At 35.0% G+C, this 19,682-nt stretch overlaps 1 protein-coding gene across 7 annotated transcripts in view; it reads right to left on the bottom strand.

The window, feature by feature from the left end:
- The window catches only part of LRRFIP2 (LRR binding FLII interacting protein 2), a 102,635-nt gene that overhangs the window by 38,694 nt on the left and 44,259 nt on the right, over positions 1-19,682 (bottom strand). For 4 of the 7 annotated variants that reach the window (XM_063114793.1, XM_063114787.1, XM_063114792.1 and 1 more), the window contains 11 exons: positions 18,518-18,559; positions 16,925-16,990; positions 14,597-14,671; positions 13,214-13,264; positions 13,088-13,132; positions 11,998-12,045; positions 11,512-11,568; positions 9,465-9,533; positions 8,855-8,944; positions 3,955-3,999; positions 1,886-2,002 (listed from right to left, as the gene is read on the bottom strand). In XM_063114793.1, coding sequence (XP_062970863.1) covers positions 1,886-2,002; positions 3,955-3,999; positions 8,855-8,944; positions 9,465-9,533; positions 11,512-11,568; positions 11,998-12,045; positions 13,088-13,132; positions 13,214-13,264; positions 14,597-14,671; positions 16,925-16,990; positions 18,518-18,559 — 705 coding nt within the window. The remainder of the gene's footprint in view (positions 1-1,885; positions 2,003-3,954; positions 4,000-8,854; positions 8,945-9,464; positions 9,534-11,511; positions 11,569-11,997; positions 12,046-13,087; positions 13,133-13,213; positions 13,265-14,596; positions 14,672-16,924; positions 16,991-18,517; positions 18,560-19,682) is intronic. The other 3 variants (XM_063114789.1, XM_063114791.1, XM_063114790.1) reach the window with 3 other exon arrangements.

Raw genomic sequence — 19,682 nt, forward strand, 5'->3', positions numbered from 1 at the left:
TATCCCCAGCCCACTTTCACAAGCATCCCATTTCAGAAGCCAGCCTCCTATTCCTACCCTACCTACAACTTTATTCGGTCACCACCCATCCCTACCTCCTCCTCTACTGTGTCAATGAGAGGGGACCTCCAGTCTAAGCAAGCCCATCCACCTGAGCCCAGAACTCCTCTCTTACCCACTCAGGCCCTTTGCTCCGTTATCTATCCTCCCCCTCTCCTTCCTCAACCTTCAACTTCTCTCTCTACTGACTCAAACCAAGCAATAAAAATAATAATCTACCTTACCTTTAAAAGAAAGCAAAAATCTTCTCTTAATCTTCTCTCTCTCTCTACCTATTGCCCAACCAACTCCCAGCCTCTCATATTCACTTCAGAGCAAGTTTCTTATATTTTCTCCCTTCACAGTTTTGACTTGCTCACCTCATCCTCACTGTTCAACCACAGGGTTACTGCTTTCCTGGCCTCCAATGCTTCCTCCGAACTGTGGTCAAAGTTATCTTTAAGAATGCAAATGAGATCGTACTACTCCCCTTTTTAATATTCCACAGTTGTCAAGGTAAAATTGAATTCCTCTCAGGCTAGCATGTAAGATGCTTTGTGATCTGGCTTCTCATTACTTTTCCAGCCTTCTCTCTCTCCCACAACTACTCCTCACTTCTCATCCAACTCTCTGGCAACTCTGCTATGCAGATAACTTTCTGGTTCTCCAAATACATCTCTCTGAGAAAGCCTTCCCCCTACTTCAACTTGAGAGCCTGGTTAATTTCTATTCTTCCTTCAAACCTTAGCTCAGAGTTTATCTTCTCTGAAAAGCCTTTTGTTATCTCTTCTAGTCAAATTTAGATGATGCTTTTCTGAATTAGCCTATTCTTGCTACTACCATAGTATCACACCACCTGGTTTTATTGCTTTGTATCCGTTTGTCTTCCCTATGAGACAGAGAGCTCCTGAAGGCTAGAATAGGTTTTGCTGCCTAAATCTCCAGGGCCAACTGCTCAATAAATATTGAACGAATAAATGCAATTTTTCTCACTACCCCTCCCCCATTCCTCAAAAATAGCAGGTTCAGCAAATAGACATTCAAATACAGACGGTCCCTGACTTAGGACCTTTTCGTATTTACAGTGGTATGAAACTCCCAACATAATGTACTGTATTCAATAAATTGCATAAGATACTCAATATTAAGATTTGCATTAGATAATTTTGCCCAAGTGTAGCCGAATGTAAGTGTTCTGAGCATGTTTAAGGTAGGCTAGGCTAAACTATAATGTTTAGTAAGTTAGGTCCATAAACTGCATGTTCAACTTACAATATTTATAATTTACAACGGGTTTATCGGATGTAAGTCCATCATAAGTTGAGGAGTACCTGTATATTTTTTAAGTTCTTATTGTCCAAATTAAAGGGTTATTAATAAGGATGGAGACTCAGCTAACAGTTCAAATAAGCTTTTCATTATCTCAGGTATTTCTGTTACCCAAATGCAACATAAAAACTGAGATAACTGTATTCAAGCAGCCAAATAATACCATAATGGCTCAAAAGACTAATAAGTACTGCAAGCTGCTTCTTTGTACATCCACATATTTTCCATTTAAAATATGGCCTGTAATTTCTGAAAAAACTACTTTACATACATTACAAAGTTGTTTTGGCATTTGTGAATTAGCAGAACTCATTCTAATACCACCAAACTTTCAGGAAACAGAACAGAAAAAAGAATGTCTTCTCCCTTTTAGACTCTGAAACATCCAACTAACATTTTTGAACTGTTACTAACAATTTGTTTTTCTACTAAGTCACATTAAATGTTAAAAGTTCCAGTTTACTACAAAGAAGCCAAAAGACTGTTTTTAAAAATCAAACCAAAATCTGTGGTTTACCCGCAATTCACTTAAGGAGGTGTCTGGATCTGTTACGCTGCTGGTGTCCCCACTTCCTCGTCTAGATGAGTTTCCACTTAGAGGGGTTGTTGCTGAGGCAGAATTTCGAGATGAAGGCTAGAGAGAAAGAAATATGACACTTTTAAAGCTTGTTTCTTCAAAAATATGTTTGCTGTGGAAACTAAAAACAGGCAGGGTGGTAAGGGTAGATGTGGGCTTCAGAGGGATATACTAATATAGTGTGGTCAAGAAGTTCCCAAGTGCAATTGATGGACAATTCCGATTGGCTTTGGCGGAGGAAGTATCCAAAGAAGGACCCAGGCATAATACTAAGCATAATTTTTAAACTCAAACATCTTATCATAACCTAGAATTCATACTAACCAAGAAGGAAATAGTTTTTATGGAAGTTGTTTATATTCTAAGTTTATCTTTGCTATATTGCAAACAACACTGGGATAAGCACATCAGATTAATTTAAAGCAATTTTAGAACTTTATAAGTGGTATGCTAATTAGCACTTCCCCTACTTTAGTTCATGAAACTGCTCCTTAATACTTTGTTGTTAAAGATGTAGATACTATTTGCAGCTCAGAGCAACAACACTGTGCATCTCTATGAATTTAGACTATTCTTCCCAAAATTAGTTTAAATGTGAGATTATGCTATTGATTAATAAAAGGCACAGATCTGTGCTGTCCAATATACTAGCCATTAGCCACGTGTGGCAACTGAGCACTTGAAATGTGGTTAGTCCAAATTGAGACTTAAGTGTAAAATACATACCAGAGTTAGAAGGTATAGTAGGGGAAAAAGAATGAAATATTTCTCAATAATTTTTCAAGCTGGCCAGTTAGCTCAGTTAGTTACAGTGTAGCCTTGTAACACCAAGGTCGAGGGTTCAGATCACCAAACTGGCCAGCCTCCAAAAAAAAAAAGTCAAAAAATAAAAATAAATAATAAATAATAATTTTTCATATTGACTATATGTTGAAATATTTTGGATATTTGGGTTAAATAAAATTTATTTCTCAAATTAATTTTACCTTTTTCTTTTTTACTTTTTTAATGTGACTATCAGAAAATTTTAAATTACATATATGCTTACATTTGTGGCTTTTGTTATATTTCTATTGGACAAAGCCAATCTTTATTTCTTAGGTATAGCATAAAACCAATCCTGATAAATCATTTCCCTACCTGACTTCCTAAAAACACTTTCAGAAGAAAGTTAGAGACTTTAACACAAAGCAACTCTTAGAAAGGAGTTGTTTTACTTGAGGAAATAATTTACCTATGAAGAAAAGAAAAGAAAACCCTGTTTGTCACCACTTGCTATGGTTTGAATGTCCTCCGAAGTTTACCTGTTGGAAATTTAATCCCCAATGCAACAATGTTGAGAGGTGGGACCTTTAAGAGATTATTAGGTCATGACAGCTCTACTGTCATGAATGCATTAATGTTGTTATTTCAGGAGTGAGTTTGTTATCTTGAGAGTGGGTTTGCTATAAAAAAGAGTTTGGCCTTCTTTTTCTCCCTCTCCATGTGATGCCTTCAGACATGTCACGACGCAGTGAGTCACCAGATGTGGCCCCTCCATCTTTGACTTCCCAGCCTCTAGAACTATGAGCCAAATCAACTTCTATTGCTTATAAATTACCCAGTCTGTCTGTTACAGCAGCACAAAACAGACTAAAATACCACCACTCCTAAAAACACCTCACTTTTAATGTTTAATGGCTTCTTCTCAGGATCAACTTCTAGAGGAATGAAAATCAAAAAAAGCAGCCAAAAGCTTGAGATGACATTCAAGGAAATAAAATACAGTTATCTTTTCTCTTCACAGGGATTCACATGATTTAACTTCAGAGGAATTTTAGGAGGCCAAGGACAGGAAATAGACAAGAGGAGGGAGAGTTAGCTCCACCAGACCAACTGTTGTAAAACAGAAGATGAACGAGTTGTAGAAAGGAAGTTTAATTGACCTTGAAAACTTAATTCCCTTAGGAATACACACACACACACACACACACACACACACACACACACACACACACACACACACTTACCCTCGTGTAATTTTCAGCATATTGTTTGTCAGATTTTTCATCCAACTAGGAAAGAACAGAGATAAAACTCAGGAAAGATGCTTAGCATGCTGATTTTTTTAGAGAAAAAAAAGAAGTGATCATATTTGAGTTCTCCAAGTTCAATGATGTTTGGAACCTAAAAGTAAACATACCAAAACTGAAATAATTGTTAAGAAACATAAGACAAAACGTAAGAACTTTAATTCTTATCCTAAGGAAGACATGGAATAATCAAGCTGTGTTTACTCAAAAGTTTGGAACTTTTAGAAAGATTTTCTTTTCATGGTATTTAAACCACATTAAAGAAACTACATATAAAGTTAAGTTTTTGTATTGCAAATGTTAATACAAAAAAAATCTTGTATATATCAAAAGGAAAAGTCTGATAAAATCAAAAGCCAAAACACTTTATTTCTAAACATTATTAGGACACAGGGCACATAGATAAGACTAGTACATTTAGCCAAAAAAGTTCAGATTGGACTAAAGCATGTTAAATATATCATCAAAATATTTTTTCCCCACATCATTAAGAATTTTGGGGGGTTTTGTTTGTTTGTTTAAGTAATACATGCACATGTGGCACCAAAAAAAAAAAAAATTCAAACAGCACAAAAGGTTATCAGAAGTAGGCCTCTCTCCCTACCATACCAGACTCTGATCTCCAATCTCCAGAAACAACCAACTCCCAAGTCCTTAAAAAATTCTAATAAGTGTTCCACATACATTCTGTATCTACTTTTTCCTCTTATCAAGTCTCAGCGATTTGAGGAAGTACTTCATTTTTCTTCATAGCATTTGTCACTCCCTGGCACTATGATATATACTCATTTATTTATTATCTGATCTTTCTCTATATTGCAAGCTCTATGTCTGCATGTTCTTTTTTCTATTCCTAATACCAAGAATAGTGCCTGGCATACAGAAAGACTAAAAACTTGTTGGATGAATGAATAAATAAATCATGTCCCATCTGTACTCATTTTATTTTCATTTTTGGCAGCTGGCTGGTATGGGGATCCAAACCCTTGAACAGCTTCATAGTAGCCTATCATCTCATAATTGATTTAGCTATCTTCTGGTAATAGACCTAAAGGTTGTTTCAGACAATGTTTCAAGAAGGGAGGTACCTTAAAGGTCTAGTCCAAAACCTGACTTTATAGCTAAGGAAAAAACAAATTCAGAGAGGAAAGATTTTGCTCATGGTTGAACTACTACTAAATGTCAGAGCTTAATCCAAACCTCAGTTTTACCAATTTTAATTCCAGTGTTCATATTACTTACCTGAATATACTATCCTAAATAACACTAGGGGGAAAAAGTCACATAAGCATTTAACTAAATGAAAATATACCCAGACTCTTAATTCCTAGATCAACCTTCCCAGCCCAAACTAGAGATGAGGTTTGAAAACCTTCCTCAGTTCATTATTACAACATGAAACATCATTATTTCTAGCAATACTTAGATCGCTTCACTCTAACTTCCTCATATTTAAAAGATTTTAGTGGTTTTTTAATTACCCACATCATCATGTTTATAAACACCTTTTATTATAATAATCACTTTATAAGTAATAAATATTTTGAGATATTTAACTTTTTCCTACTTCTTGGTGTAATACTCTAAAAAAGAAATTGATTTTAATTCATTTTGATTTTTTTAAAAGAACATATGGAATGTTTAAAAACAGGCAATGCAGTGGTTGAAATTTGTGCTTCAGTATTGCCAATTATTGCCATAAAAAAGAATAATCCTCCATCACATCTGTACTAGTAAAATGCACTGCCTAATATTTAATGTGTTATTCCTCAAGGTGAAAGAAATATTTGAATAAACTACCTTATTTTCCTCCAAATATTTTCTAACTCTTTCCTGCTAATGAATTAAAGAGAAAAGCCAAGTAGCACTCAAAATTAAAACATTCGTCTAAGTCTATATGAAATCCTTCCTCACATCCATCTCTCACAAAAATGACCCCCAAGCCCACCCATTTTTTAATAGACTGTCACCGTGGAATAATCTTACATTTCAGAGGTTGCATCGCTGAACTAGTCCATCGCAGTGTCGATTCTATCACTTTCACTATCTTCTGACAGATCTCAATTGTCGCAACGCAAACTGATCATGCGCCAAACCTCAGGGATTGTTAAGCCAGCAAAAAATGCCCAGAGCAGTCACACCGCAGTCCAGTTATTTTGTCTGCAGTGACTTGGCCAGAGACTCTTGAGCACTCACTTCTGAGACTTCTGCTGTATCATGTGCTGTCCTCCATTTAGACCAAAAAGCTAGTTGAAATCTAGTATCCTAAAAGCCCCAAGGGATTTAACAGCCAGGAGGTCTATGTAACTGCATTGCAAAGACAAGCTGATGTTCATAATGAGGACCCAAAGAGTCTGCCAGATGCGGGAGGGGGGGGAGCCTGAAAAGGCTCTTTAAATGAAATAAAGTTTAATCATGTTTAATATACTAAGTTATAAAACTGTAGCCTAATAAAGTATTTATAGTGTCATTTGTTCAATGTAGTCACTGGATCCTAATCCTCTGTTAACTTGTAATTCATATATATTGACTTGATAATGCTATTCAAAAATTGGGGAAAAACATATATACTGACTTGATAATGCTATTCAAAAATTGTCTGGCAAAAAAATTGAAGAAAAAAAAAGATCTGATTCTCCAACTACAGAAGGGAAGAGAATAACCAATTCTAATAATTTCCTAAAGCAAAATGGCTGAGGATTCCATGCAGAAATGGGCTTAATTGCTAACAATCAGCAAATTTAAGTTAGCACATTTACATTCTTTTCCTTTAGTCTAGTTTAACCTACAGAACAGAAATGAAGCCAATGCAGAAGAAAATAAGATAAGAAGCTAGAGCTACCATAAATACTGTATAGTTTTGTAGAATCAGAGCATGGCCCTTCTTCAGCACCTCCTAGCTTGGAAGTAATAAACTATCAGCCTGAAAAACATATATTTGGTCCACAAAGAGCCAGAAAGTATCTTTTAAATTTTTGAATTCATTGTCAGCATTTTAAAACCAGAATATTTCACATGAAAATGCAGATTTACAGCTAAACTTAAAAAAAAAAAAAAGTGTGGGGGAAGGGTGGATCTACCAACATCAAGTCCCCTTTCTGTCTATAACAAGCTAAATTATAGCATACCCTTTTTAAAAAATACTATTAGAGAAAGTATTTTTTCTCTAGAGAGGGGACCAAGAAATATTTTAGGTTTTGCCAACAGGCAAAATCAAGATTATATAGGTACTCATATAACTATTTAAAATGTAAAAACCAGTGACTTGCAGGCTGTAAAATAAGAGAGGGCTAGTGGAATTTGCAAACCCCTGCTCTGAAGAATCTTTTGCTTACATTAAAAAGTTTTATGAAGGGTCTTTAAAAAGATCATGGAAAGATGCATATTATCTTTCAATTTTATTTTTCCACGAACTTTTTGAAGTACCCTTGTATTTAAGTAGTAGAGGCGGAGGAGATTTTAAAAACTGTCATCCTTTTCACTTCTATGTAGTCACTAAAGTATATCGCCAAGAAATAAATGTAAGGAGTATATAATCACTTATTCAAACATCACAAATTAGAGGCCAACAGATTTCGAAGTTTTTAAGAGAACAGGTATACACAATAAATTTAATTGTCTATACGTATGGGAAATAAGTGGTCACTAAGCAAATTAATAAAATCGGTAATATTTCAGGGGAATGACTTGAGAGCCAGTCTTTGAACTATGTAGAACACAAAGTCCTTAAGGCTGACAGAGTCTTTGATTCAACCTATAGCAAGATGATACTGTTGCACAGCCAGATTTGAGCACCAATGACCTAGAATACTTAAGGACCACACTTAAAATTATATTCTAAGATAAAAACAGTTCAAAAATAGCTATTTAAATACCATCAGTAAGGTTCTTATTATAAATAATTATCTCTTAAAAATGAATGTCTAACTTTTCTATTAGGAAATGCTGCCCCTCATAACCTTCAAAGTGCTTGAAAATCAGGACACCATTGGTCCACGGGCAAAATAACACAATTGCCAGCAACAGAAGGAAAGTGTCAGAGAGAGAAAATCAGGCTGTTAATATGAGATCAGCAGGTAGATCCTAAAACCTGGCTAGGTTTCCTTCATTAAGACAAATGCCCCAAGGTATCTCTACTGGACAATCTTTCCTAAATTCAGTTCCCAGAGAATGTGAAAATAATGACTAGGCACACTTTTTCAAAACACTGCCATAATCCAAATGTCTAAAATCTATTCAGATCCTTCCCAGTTACTATAAATTAGTGCTACCTTACTAGGTGGTATATTTTATTATTCAACTTTGAAAGTCTACCTATAACTTTATAGATTCAACAAAACCAAAGGGAAAAGGAAATTCAACACCAATCAGGAATATCTAAACATGGGCTAGATATTAGATGGCATTAAGGAAATACTTTTTTATATTTCATTAGGTATAATAAGCAGGTCTGAAAAATTTTCAGAGATGTATATTGAACTATTAATTAGGAAATGACATAATGTGTGGGATTTGCTTTAAAATAATTCAGGAAAAAAAGGAGGGAAAGGGAAAGAAGTAGATAAAACAAAATTGGCAAAATATTGATAACTGTTGGGGCTGGTGATGGGTTCTATGGGGAAAATTTTCTATAGAGGAATAAAAGCATTTTTAAAAGAAAGTATATATTAATAAGTACATTCCCAAAACAAAATCAAAAAATACTGCATTTTCTGTTAGTATGTTCAAATAAGTATTTCCCAGAAAGTAAATTAAGCCCCTAATTTTAAAATAGCTAATGTATTAGCTGTTAGTCACAAGCCTGAGACAACATAACCACCCCATGCAATACACTCACGCTGTTCAAATCTGGGATACTGACGTCATCCACCTCAGAGACAACACTCCCCCTACGATTGGAGCGACTAAAATAGTCAGCAGCAGAAACCTTTCAGTCAAAAAAGTGAGAAGTTTTAAAAGTTAAGAAAATGGAGAAGTTAAGAACATTGGCCAATGGGGGAAATTTTTTTTTTTTAATTTTGCCGTGTGATAAAGTATCATGAAATGAAATGAGGAAATTGCTGCAATTAACCTACTCAAAAAAGTTTAAAAAAAAAAAGAAAAAGTAAAGGGATTCCTAAATGAAATCACAGCTCCCTAAAATAAGCTCTTTATTCATCATAATTAGAGTTCTATGCTACAGAGAGATCATTTGCTTCCTGTGGGCTGGAAAATCTGTCATATTTAAGACATTTATCACCCTCAACAGGAGATTTCTAGAATAGTAACTACCTAAAGCCTCTACTGTATTTCCCAAAATTTATAATTCATTATTGCTACCAACTAAACTTGAGTAAAATGTTCATTTTATCAAATGCCAAATTTTACTTTTCTATAGATTTCACATGATCATACATTGTTGTCATTTTAAAACTCATTGTATTTGTTTGCATGCAACCCACGCTCACCACACTCTCCTTTCGCCCGTGACTGGCACGATCAGAAGACACAATGCTCGTGGTATCATCATCGGTAAACTATAGATATTAAATGCAGATAATGAAAAAGATGCAATTTCACTACAGATCTTACCTGATTGTGAGCACATTGGGGAAAGTTTTGAAAAGCATACAAATACTCCTATATAAGAATTATAACTGGCACAATATATAGTACACCATTACATAGAAAAGCTGTTATAAGATACAATAAACTGTCATTAAAAATCAAAAGATAGTTCCAAAAAGCACAAAGAATAAAGTAGAACCTTATCTCTTATTTAAGCTAAATTAAAGAAGGGGGGCTTGAATAAACTAGATAAAACCAGTTAGGGATTTCATGCCTCCAGGCCCTTTGGGATCCCATATCAATAAATATACTAGAAGTTTTAGTTTGGGAGAGAAAATAAAAGAATATTTTAAAGTGAAATAAATACAAGTCAAAGACAGAATTTCCTACCAGCAAGGACACTGAGGTGATGGTTCTTATTTTCTTTTATCCATTCCAATGCAACTAGTGGAGATGTGTCTAACATCACCCTACATGGGGCAGTCTTTCTTCTACTTCACCAGCAGAAGACTCATCTTCAGTACGTGCAATTTGTCTCCATTCTGACATCACTAACCATTCTGGCATCACTAAGATAATAACTTCGAACTCAACTTGCAAATGAAATAGGATCTAGCCAGTCCACGAGGACAAGGTCCTACACTTGCTTAAAAATACACTATCAAATTTTGTTTGCAAAGAGCTATCACACTTGGGACATTAAAAATGCCACCAGGCCCAAGAATTGCATTCCACAAAGTAAACTTTGATAACCATTAAAAAACTTCTTTAATAATTTCTCCAGTTTTGACATTGTCAAAGATAACAAGGTAGTTCCTAAAGTCTTCATTTGTCATTAGGAATGTAAATTAGTACAGTCTTTTTGGTGTGCAGTATGGTAATACATCATAATTTAAATGCATAACTCTTTGATCTCATCATTTCATGACTTGCAATTTACTTTGTAGATTTACTCATATAAGTGCACAAAAATATATTTGGATAACAATGTTCACTGTATAAGTCTGTAGTAGCAACAATCTGACAAACTAAATGTCCATCAATAGGGGAATGATTTTTAAAATGTATACCTAGGCATTAATGAAATAATATATTGACATTAAAAAGAATGTGTTGATATGAAACTATCTCCAAGTAGCATTAAGTGGAAAATGTAAAAGACATGATTTACTTGTTAAAAAAAATTAATTTTTTTAATGTCAAAAGAAGAATGAAATAAATCTGAATGTACCAATACAGAAAGATACTTTAAGTAAAGAAAACATATTGAGGAGCAGTATGTACATGAACCCATTTGGGCTCAAAATAAAGAATACTTATACATGCATAAAATAGCTCTGAAAAGACATATGAAAACAGAGGTTCATTTGGATAATGGAAATGGGGAGGGAGGAGTCTAGAGACTTTTACTTTGGACTTTCCTTAACTAATAGTATTTTTATAAATTGAAAAAAGGTCTTAAAACTCCAGAGAGATTAGGTAATCAGAACTGTCCCAGTTATGTCTTCTCTACAACAATTTTTAAAAGTTGGCTTATTTTATTTCTTCTCCTTCCACTCCACTGACAAAAGTGCTGGTAAGCAAGTGAAATGGCAGAACACAGGAAGTAAAGATGGAAAGTAAAAACATAGGGTGGCCACCCCATACACTGAATTATTACCCCTGAAAAGACAAGAAGTTTAACACAAATGACAATTAAATATAAAAACTTAAAATTTCTAATGGTATTGTTCCAGACTCATTTAAAAAATTAGGTGCTAAGTCATATTCATACAGAAACCACCAATTAGGGCAAATTAGTGCTAGAGTTTGTGTACTGAGGTAACACCATAATCCATGCACAAGAGAGTGAAATACACTACATCCTCAATATTCTAAACTGTGAGTACAGATTAATGAAACAACCAAAAGTTTCTATAAAGCATGCAAAGAGACTAGATAGCTTACCACAGGACTGCTTCGGCCTGAACTTGTTCTTAATGAGTAATAACTGTATTCAGATGGCTATAATGTTTTCAAGAAGAAAGGTTTTACAACCATGGTCAGCTCCTTTTTCTGCTAGGAATACATTAGTGACCCTAGACCTAACCTTCCCCGGAGGGGTTCCTTGTCTGGAACTCCATCTCACTTGCACCCTCAAGATCCACCAGCCCATAGCAGGAGGGAGAGGAGAGAAAGAGGATGCCTTGAGAATCACTGCTCAGAACTTCAGGAGGAACTAATGAGCAAGAAAAAAAGATTCTCTACTTATTCCCCTCAAATTTTAAGCATGATTTCCAGCAGGCATTTAGATGAGAGTCCCAACTGGCTAGCTGAACGAATGAATCACAGCTTGTAGAGTATTACAGGTCAGATTAAATGACTTTTTACTATTAAGTAAACTGTGCCCACTTAGACCTCCCCCCTCTTCACCACCTCCCCTTTTAGACTTACAGTTCGAGAACCATAAGGGTTATATAATCCACCATCGTACAATGACGCCTAAAGAACAAAGGAAATACCATTTATCTATTTAGCATCAAAGTTATTTCAATAATGTCTTAACTTTTTACAGTACTCAGTTCCAAAAAAGTTTTGAAGAATGGTTAAGTGTATAGCCTCCCGGGCCGGCCTGTGGCTCACTCGGGAGAGTGCGGTGCTGATAACACCAAGGCCACGGGTTTGGATCCCATATAGGGATGGCTGGTTAGCTCACTGGGTGAGCGTGGTGCTGACAACACCAAGTCAAGGGTTAAGATTCCCTTACCGGTCATCTTTAAAAAAAAAAAAAAAAAAGTGTATAGCCTCCCAAAGTGAAGTCTCTAAAGGTGATATGACTTATTTATACACATAAATTTCTGTATCAGTCTCATTATAACTTCAAGCTTACACATCATTTAAAAAAAAACCACTAGTTACAGTATTTTCTTTCACCATAACGTTATAAAACAAGGAGAATTAATATTTGTTAATTTATTCTCTCAAATGACAAATTAGAGCAGAAAAGAAAACTGAAGTACAGAAGCATTTTGCCCACTGTCACAATAAAATTAAGTTATAAAACCTCTGGGTTCCAGTCCACTAGAACAGGCCATAACACAAAAAACAGCAACTTGAAAGTAACCACCTCACAGCTTGCACATTACACAAAACTATGGCTTTTGCTTTTCTAGTCAGCTTGCTTTATTAGATGCTGGTATTAATGTGGCCATGGTCACAGCTGTCCCAAAGAAAAATATAACATCCCCTGCATGGGCAGACATCTGACAAAAGCATGTGTGTGGTGGGAACCATGCAAACCTATCTTCTCTACAGGAAACTAATTTTAAACAACGGCTACCAACAGCCAGCAGTATCTATCTCTACGAAGAGAATATGCTTAATTTTAACACCCTAAAGTTTTGTATTTTAAACACAGGCAGTACATTCTGCAGTACACATGGCATTAAAGCCATGTGTCCTTGACTATTTTGGAGGAAAGCGGTTTAGCACCATGACAGTGGCCTCACCAGCAATGCACACACTGGAAGAGGAAAATACAAACCAGACTAGCACTTCTCAGCAGACCAGAATTTGCAGTAGGAGAGGCCTATGAAAAAAGTGCATTATTAAACCCAAGGAAAAGCAACTGGTGGTTCTGAAGGCAACACATTCCTCAGAAAGTACTAACCCTGATACTCTTAGATGTAGCCAGAGGATCACTGCACAAGGAAGAAGACTGCTAAGAAACAAAAACAAAAGACAATAAATAAGAAAAAACAAAAAGAAGAATTGTTCTCACCATCATGACAGCAAAAGACAAGTTTACGATATTTTTATGATTTTATACTTCATTATTCATTAGCAATTCCTAGTGCTAATGGTAGTTAAAAAACACATGAAGTTTAAAAAAAAAAAAAAAAACTACTGTCATTAGAAACCTGTTTGAATACCAGTTGTAAGGCATAAAAAAGAAAAACACTTGAACAGTTTCCTGTAAATGTGTTCATGTCCTATTGGTCTTTGAACATTATTGTTAGGAAATGGGATGGCAACCTAAGAAAACACTGAGTAAAACAGTACCATGGCACGAATGTGGCAAACAGTGGCCACATCCCAGTCACCAGCATCTCCTGTGATATTGTCGATGATTCCATGACAGACTCCTAACAGGCTCAGATTGGTTATTGGGAAACCAGAAAAATGAGCTCCGAGTTAGCGCTACAAACACTCTTTTCCAAATAGATTAGAAAGCCTGTATTTTAAAACAAGTCATGGACAAAGTGCCTTAATCAGATAAATTGTACCAGTCAAAATGAATCCATGCATTAAAAGGGCACAGCATTTTTTAGAAAAGAATTAAATCTTTCTTTTCCGATGTCATCTGAGGACACAACATTCAGGTATTTTTCACCAAACCAAATCAGACATGAAAAGTAAGAGTATCGAAGTTGTGTGTGCAGGTTTTGTAAACTGAATTATTTTAAATGTACCATAGGCCATACATTTAATGTGTGTTTTAAATGTATGATGTATCAAATGCCATGAAAAAACAAAAGGTTCTAACACAAAACAAAGAATGACATTCTTCTCATCCCATGTGTAGTTCAGATTTTCATGTGTGAGCTTTCTTAAAATGGTACATTGACGTGTACTTATGTCTACAACCTATTCTGAAATGCATCAAAAGAATAAGACAGATTGATGAATGGACAGAGGGATGAATAGACAATTCTGTGATAAAGAAAATAAAATAAACTGTATAATCTAAATGGTAGTTACGTAGTGTTCTCTATATAATTCTTTGAACTTTTTTGTATGTTTGAAATTTTTCATTAAAAACAAACTGAAGAAAAATTGTACTCGTTTACAAACACAGTGATTTAACAGTTCTCACTGTTTAAAGACACACACACACACACACACACACACAGAGTATGAATTCTGTTACCAAAAATTAGTATATACATAGCCATTTACATACGATTTATAATTAGTCAAAATGCAAAATGGGAGATTAGAATTATGTTAAAGGTGGATAAAATACATGAACCCAAAACAACTTTAGACAAACCCGAGTGTAGTAGGAAGAGATGGGTTTGCTATGTCTAAGACTGCTATAGTTTCTCTGGTCAAAGTAGAGGCCACTCTGCAAAAAGCAAAATTAAGCACATTTTTCTTAGGTTAAATGTTGCTAACCTAACAACATACAAAGACAAAATTTAAACACACAAAGGCAAAATCGGATATTGTCAAACCCCTTCTCCTCTAAAACAATGTCTTTAAAGCACCGGATCATTAAGTAAATGCCAAGATAACAATTATTTAAGTTCTCTCAAAAAAGAATGGTATTAAAATTTAACTGTTTTCAAATGAAGTCATTACTAATTTTTTTACTTTAAAAACAAGACAATAAACCCTCAGACATAATGGAATGGAAATAAGTAATTTATTTTCATGTCATACTTAAGAATGTCCTTTAAAAATCCAGGACAACTGAATAATTACCACTTTTACAATACATTTGGCAAAGCCACAGCAATGATTAAAGAGTTATTTGGTTCCAAATTTTTCCTCGTCCCAACATTTGTCAAAATAAACTGATCAAACTAAATAACCAAAAAGAGAGAAGAGTGCACTAAATATGATTTGGTCTAAAACTTCTATGACAGGGTCATTTTCAATAAACTACACAAAACAAACAGTAATTTTATACTCTGTGGTTTCTTGAGGGAGAGAAAAATCATTGATAAAATTCCCTTTCCAACTTCTCTAGCCATTTTTTACTCAAGGTTAAGCAAATTTAGGCAATCTCTGACTTAAAGACTCCTTCCCCACTGCTGACGCTGCAATCAGGGACACTCCTACTCCTACCCCACCACTCCTGGCTCTGCCTTCCTGCACCACTCCCCACTCACACCCTCAACGAGGCACCATGACTCACCCCTCCCCAGCTCCCAATACCCACCCTCCAAGGCCACTGGCTAATGTCCTCTCCATTACATTCTCCCTTTCCTCCTCCCTTCTACCAGCCAAAGCCTCCCAATCCTCTCCCCATCCCTCCCATGGGAACCCTCAATTAGCAGGGAGCTTGGGACTACACTTCCTTTGCCAGTATAGTGGTCCCCCCTTATCTGCAGAGGATACATTCCAAGAAAGCCCAGTGGATTCCTGAAATCAAGGATAATACCAAACTCTATATATATATACTATTTTTTCCTACACATACCTATGACAAAGATTAATTTATAAACCAGGCAAGGTACCAGATAAACAACAATAACTAATAATAAAATAGAGCAATTATAACAATATTCTATTCACAATTTCACGGACAGAAAATTCATTCTCACCATGGATCTCAGTATCCTCAGCATACAATTTTTTTTCTTTCCTTATTAAGTTGAGAACTTTTACCTTTTCACTTAAAAGAAGCACTTTATGGCTTCTCTTTGGCATATCTGAATTACCTTCATCACTACTCTTGTGCTTTGAGGCCATTAAGTAAAATAAGGGTTCATTAAACGGAAGCACTGTGATAATGTGACAGTCTATCTGATACTAGGGACAGGTAGCATCTACAGTGTAGATACGCTGGACAAAGGGATGCTTTACATCCAGAGCAGGATGGAGTGGAACAATGCAAGATTTCATCATGCTATGCAGAATGGCAAGCAATTTAAATGAATGAATTGTTTATTTCTGGAACTGTCCATTTAATATTTTCGGACTGCAGTTGACCACAGATAACTGAAACTGAACAGCAAAACCAGACATAAGGGCGGACTAGTGTACGATGGCAGGCTAACAGGAAAGAACTGTTCTGGTGCCCAAAGTGGCTTTCAAGAGACATTTTTTCCCCAGAGGGAAAAAACAAAAATATTTAGCAAGGTATGAAGCAAGGTGGATGGAATGGAGAGCATATCAGTTCCTCAGTTTAATTACATTATGGGTTAAAGAGTTTTCTGCAAGCTAGCATGGGAACTCTCACATTACATACTTTATTGTTTCTACAAAAAAATATATTCCAAGTTCCCAACAAACTTTAAGAATGAAACCTATCTATGAGTTTGGTACTGCCCATAATACAACTAAATCAATTCAAATTTCTAAAATAAGGACAAGAATCTCAAGGTATATTCTCAAGGACAGTTCATAAATAAAAATATCTTATTAATGAGATTCCTGTGATACCTTACTAATTTTAGCATGTTAACTTGATATTAAACCGTTGTAAGTAAAACAAAATTATTATTAATTATTTTAATAAGGTTCTGATAAATCATGTTTCATCATATTATCAAGTTCCAATAATGTCTGAGCAACACACTAAAGCAGTGATAATTTGTAAGTTCTCTAAGAGTAATCAGTGAATTATAATACAAGACACAATAGAACTAACCAGCAGGTCTTTATGAGAACCAGAAGATCTCTTCTTCATTCCATAAGAGTGACTATAAGAATGATTCTGGAAGTAAATATTTTAAGTTAACTTTAATAATCACATAGTAAAGTTTTAAAAATTACATAAAATTCATGTTAAAATTATACACACAAGGGTCTGTATGAGATACAGTCTATGCGCAGTCTGTTTCCCATCTGTTAGTAAATGATTAACTGCACTTGACTGGCTAAGATATGTGGCCTCTCTACACATCTGTACTCCCCCTCTCCTCCTTCTGTGCCCAGCATCCAGCTCAATGTTTGGCCAGTTTAAAACAAAATTGATTAAGTCTTAGAGCCAGGCAGCATATTTGTGAGGACCTTTACCCCACACTTCATTTGAGTCTCTCTATCTTCTTTATAAAAGTATAGGTGACAAGACAGTCCACCTCCTTCTATAATCTTCCTTACTGAAAGGCCGAAAAGCAATCCTTTGGATCAATCCAAAGAGGACTGACAGAACAAAGAACATGATACTGCACTGCCCCAGAAAGTGCTCTTAACCCGAGTTAGTGATACCACAGCATATGCTGCTCAGGTGGAAAACAGCCAAGATAGAATGGACTGCCCAGCATAGCAGCAGTATTATTAAATGGTCACCTTATACAAGGGTCCTTTGAAGATAGGGCTGTCTCAATACATAACTTCTATGATGAATAAAAAGCCAAGTGCATATGGGGAGATAATGAAAAACAATACTACTAAATAGGTCAACTGGTAGACAAGAAATCCAATCTAGGTATGTACTGTTTGCCTGAAATGAGGGGGTGCAATTAGAAGTGCCCTACCTATCAATAGCCAAAGGCAACAGATTGTCTGATCTAGGCAAACCATCTCCCATATGTACCACTAGATCCTGATACAATCATTATAAACTCATTTTTTCTTAATATGCTTCTTTTCTTTCATATATTACTCTGAACATTTTAAGAGATGCCTGTATAGTCTAGAAATGCAGGAAACCTACTGACATACTATTAAACCCAAGAAAAACAAGCTATAGCTTAATTTCCTTGGCTAATATGACATACCGTAAAAAAAAAAAAAAAAAAAAAAAAAAAAAAAAACCCAAATCAAGCCAAAATGTTTGGATAAACTGATATCTCACTTGCAGTCTATCACTGCTGAATAGTTTCTGTTTAGCAACTTCAATCCTACTAGCTTGCGACATATAACATGAAACACAGTTGGGCCTGTGCTACTGTCATTCAGTATGTATAAAAACAGTCAGAAACATGTCTTCCAGGGCAATGAGGATGTGTTAGGTGGGTGGCTCATCATTTTAAGAAAAGATATTTTACCAATCTTAGTCCTGACTAGGGAAGCAAATAATTTTTACCTAATCCTGAAATTCTAAAGGAAAAAATTACTATTCATATAATAAATTATGCCACAATTGCAAACTAAGTTTTAGTTTTTGCTTTGTTAGTCACCCATTTTTACCAAAAGATCATAACAAAGCCATAAAAAGTTAGTCATAATCTATGATTAGCTTCAACAAGTGTTTATGAAGTAAAACTTCACATTTAACACAAAGTCATGCATTACATACTAGTGATGGAAGTCTTGATGATCTATCCTTGAGAGTATCATACTGGATGTCAGAAAAAGGTAAAAGTTGTATTTTTAAATTCAGAAATATAAAAAGGGAAAAAAGTAACATTTGTGGTTATTAAAAATCCAGCACTATTTTAAAAGCAAAATATTACTAAACACAAAAGCATTTTAATTAAATATTTCCCCCACTTTTTCCTAGTATAAATTATTGCTAAACAATGTGTATTTAAACCTGTATATTTATTTTTCTTTCAAATAACAAAACTTATAATCAGTAATGGTGAGATGATTCAATCTCAGTACACTATAGCACTAAACACCCTAAGAGAGCCTTTAAATGCAAGGATTAAACATTCTGAAGTCAAAGATGCTTTATTTTTTACTACTGTGCCTGTTCCCATCATTTTCCATCGTTTGAAAAATTATAAAAGCAAAGAACGGACAGGCAATGAGGCAAGAGCACATAACGAACATGATCAAGTCTACAAAAGAACAATTCCAGCATCAAAATGGGGGAGTTCCTTTGGATATGCTTGTGGACACACACCTGAAAAACTTCCTTCCTCAAGAAAATGTTGAATAAAATGAGAAACTAGGTCAGAGCAACGTGTGGGATGCACAAAGTACGTGCAAGTATAATGGTAAATATAAATCAAAGAAAAATATACAAAATTTATGGTAAGACCAGAAAACCCACATTTCATGAAGATCCTTTAAAAAAATAAGATACTGTGTGTAACACCATATTTCAAATCCAAGAAAATGAATTAAATAGTAACTGCAAAGATTTGTAGTTCCCTAACATTGTGTCTTAAGCATTTTAGCTTACCTTTTTTTAAGTAATCTTACCCAGAAAGTCAATGCATAAAACAAATAAAAACAATGAACAAGTTCCTCAGGTAGTTTAAATACTAATTGGTAAAAAATATCTTTTGTTTATAACTTTTATACCCATTTAGCATTTTAGGAAATGCTATTTAAAAACCTGACCTAAAGTAATGTTTTCCTAAGTGTAAGCTGCAACTTATTGGAAGTTCTTCAAATCAATTTAGTGGGTTCAAAAAGAATTTTTTAAAAAATGAAATAGAATGGCCTGGCCAGTTAGCTCAGCTGGTTAGAGCATGGTGCTGACAACACAAGTTCAAGGGTTCGGATCCCCA

The sequence above is a fragment of the Cynocephalus volans genome, chromosome 11 (genome assembly GCF_027409185.1).
Source record: "Cynocephalus volans isolate mCynVol1 chromosome 11, mCynVol1.pri, whole genome shotgun sequence".
Lineage (NCBI taxonomy): Eukaryota > Metazoa > Chordata > Mammalia > Dermoptera > Cynocephalidae > Cynocephalus > Cynocephalus volans.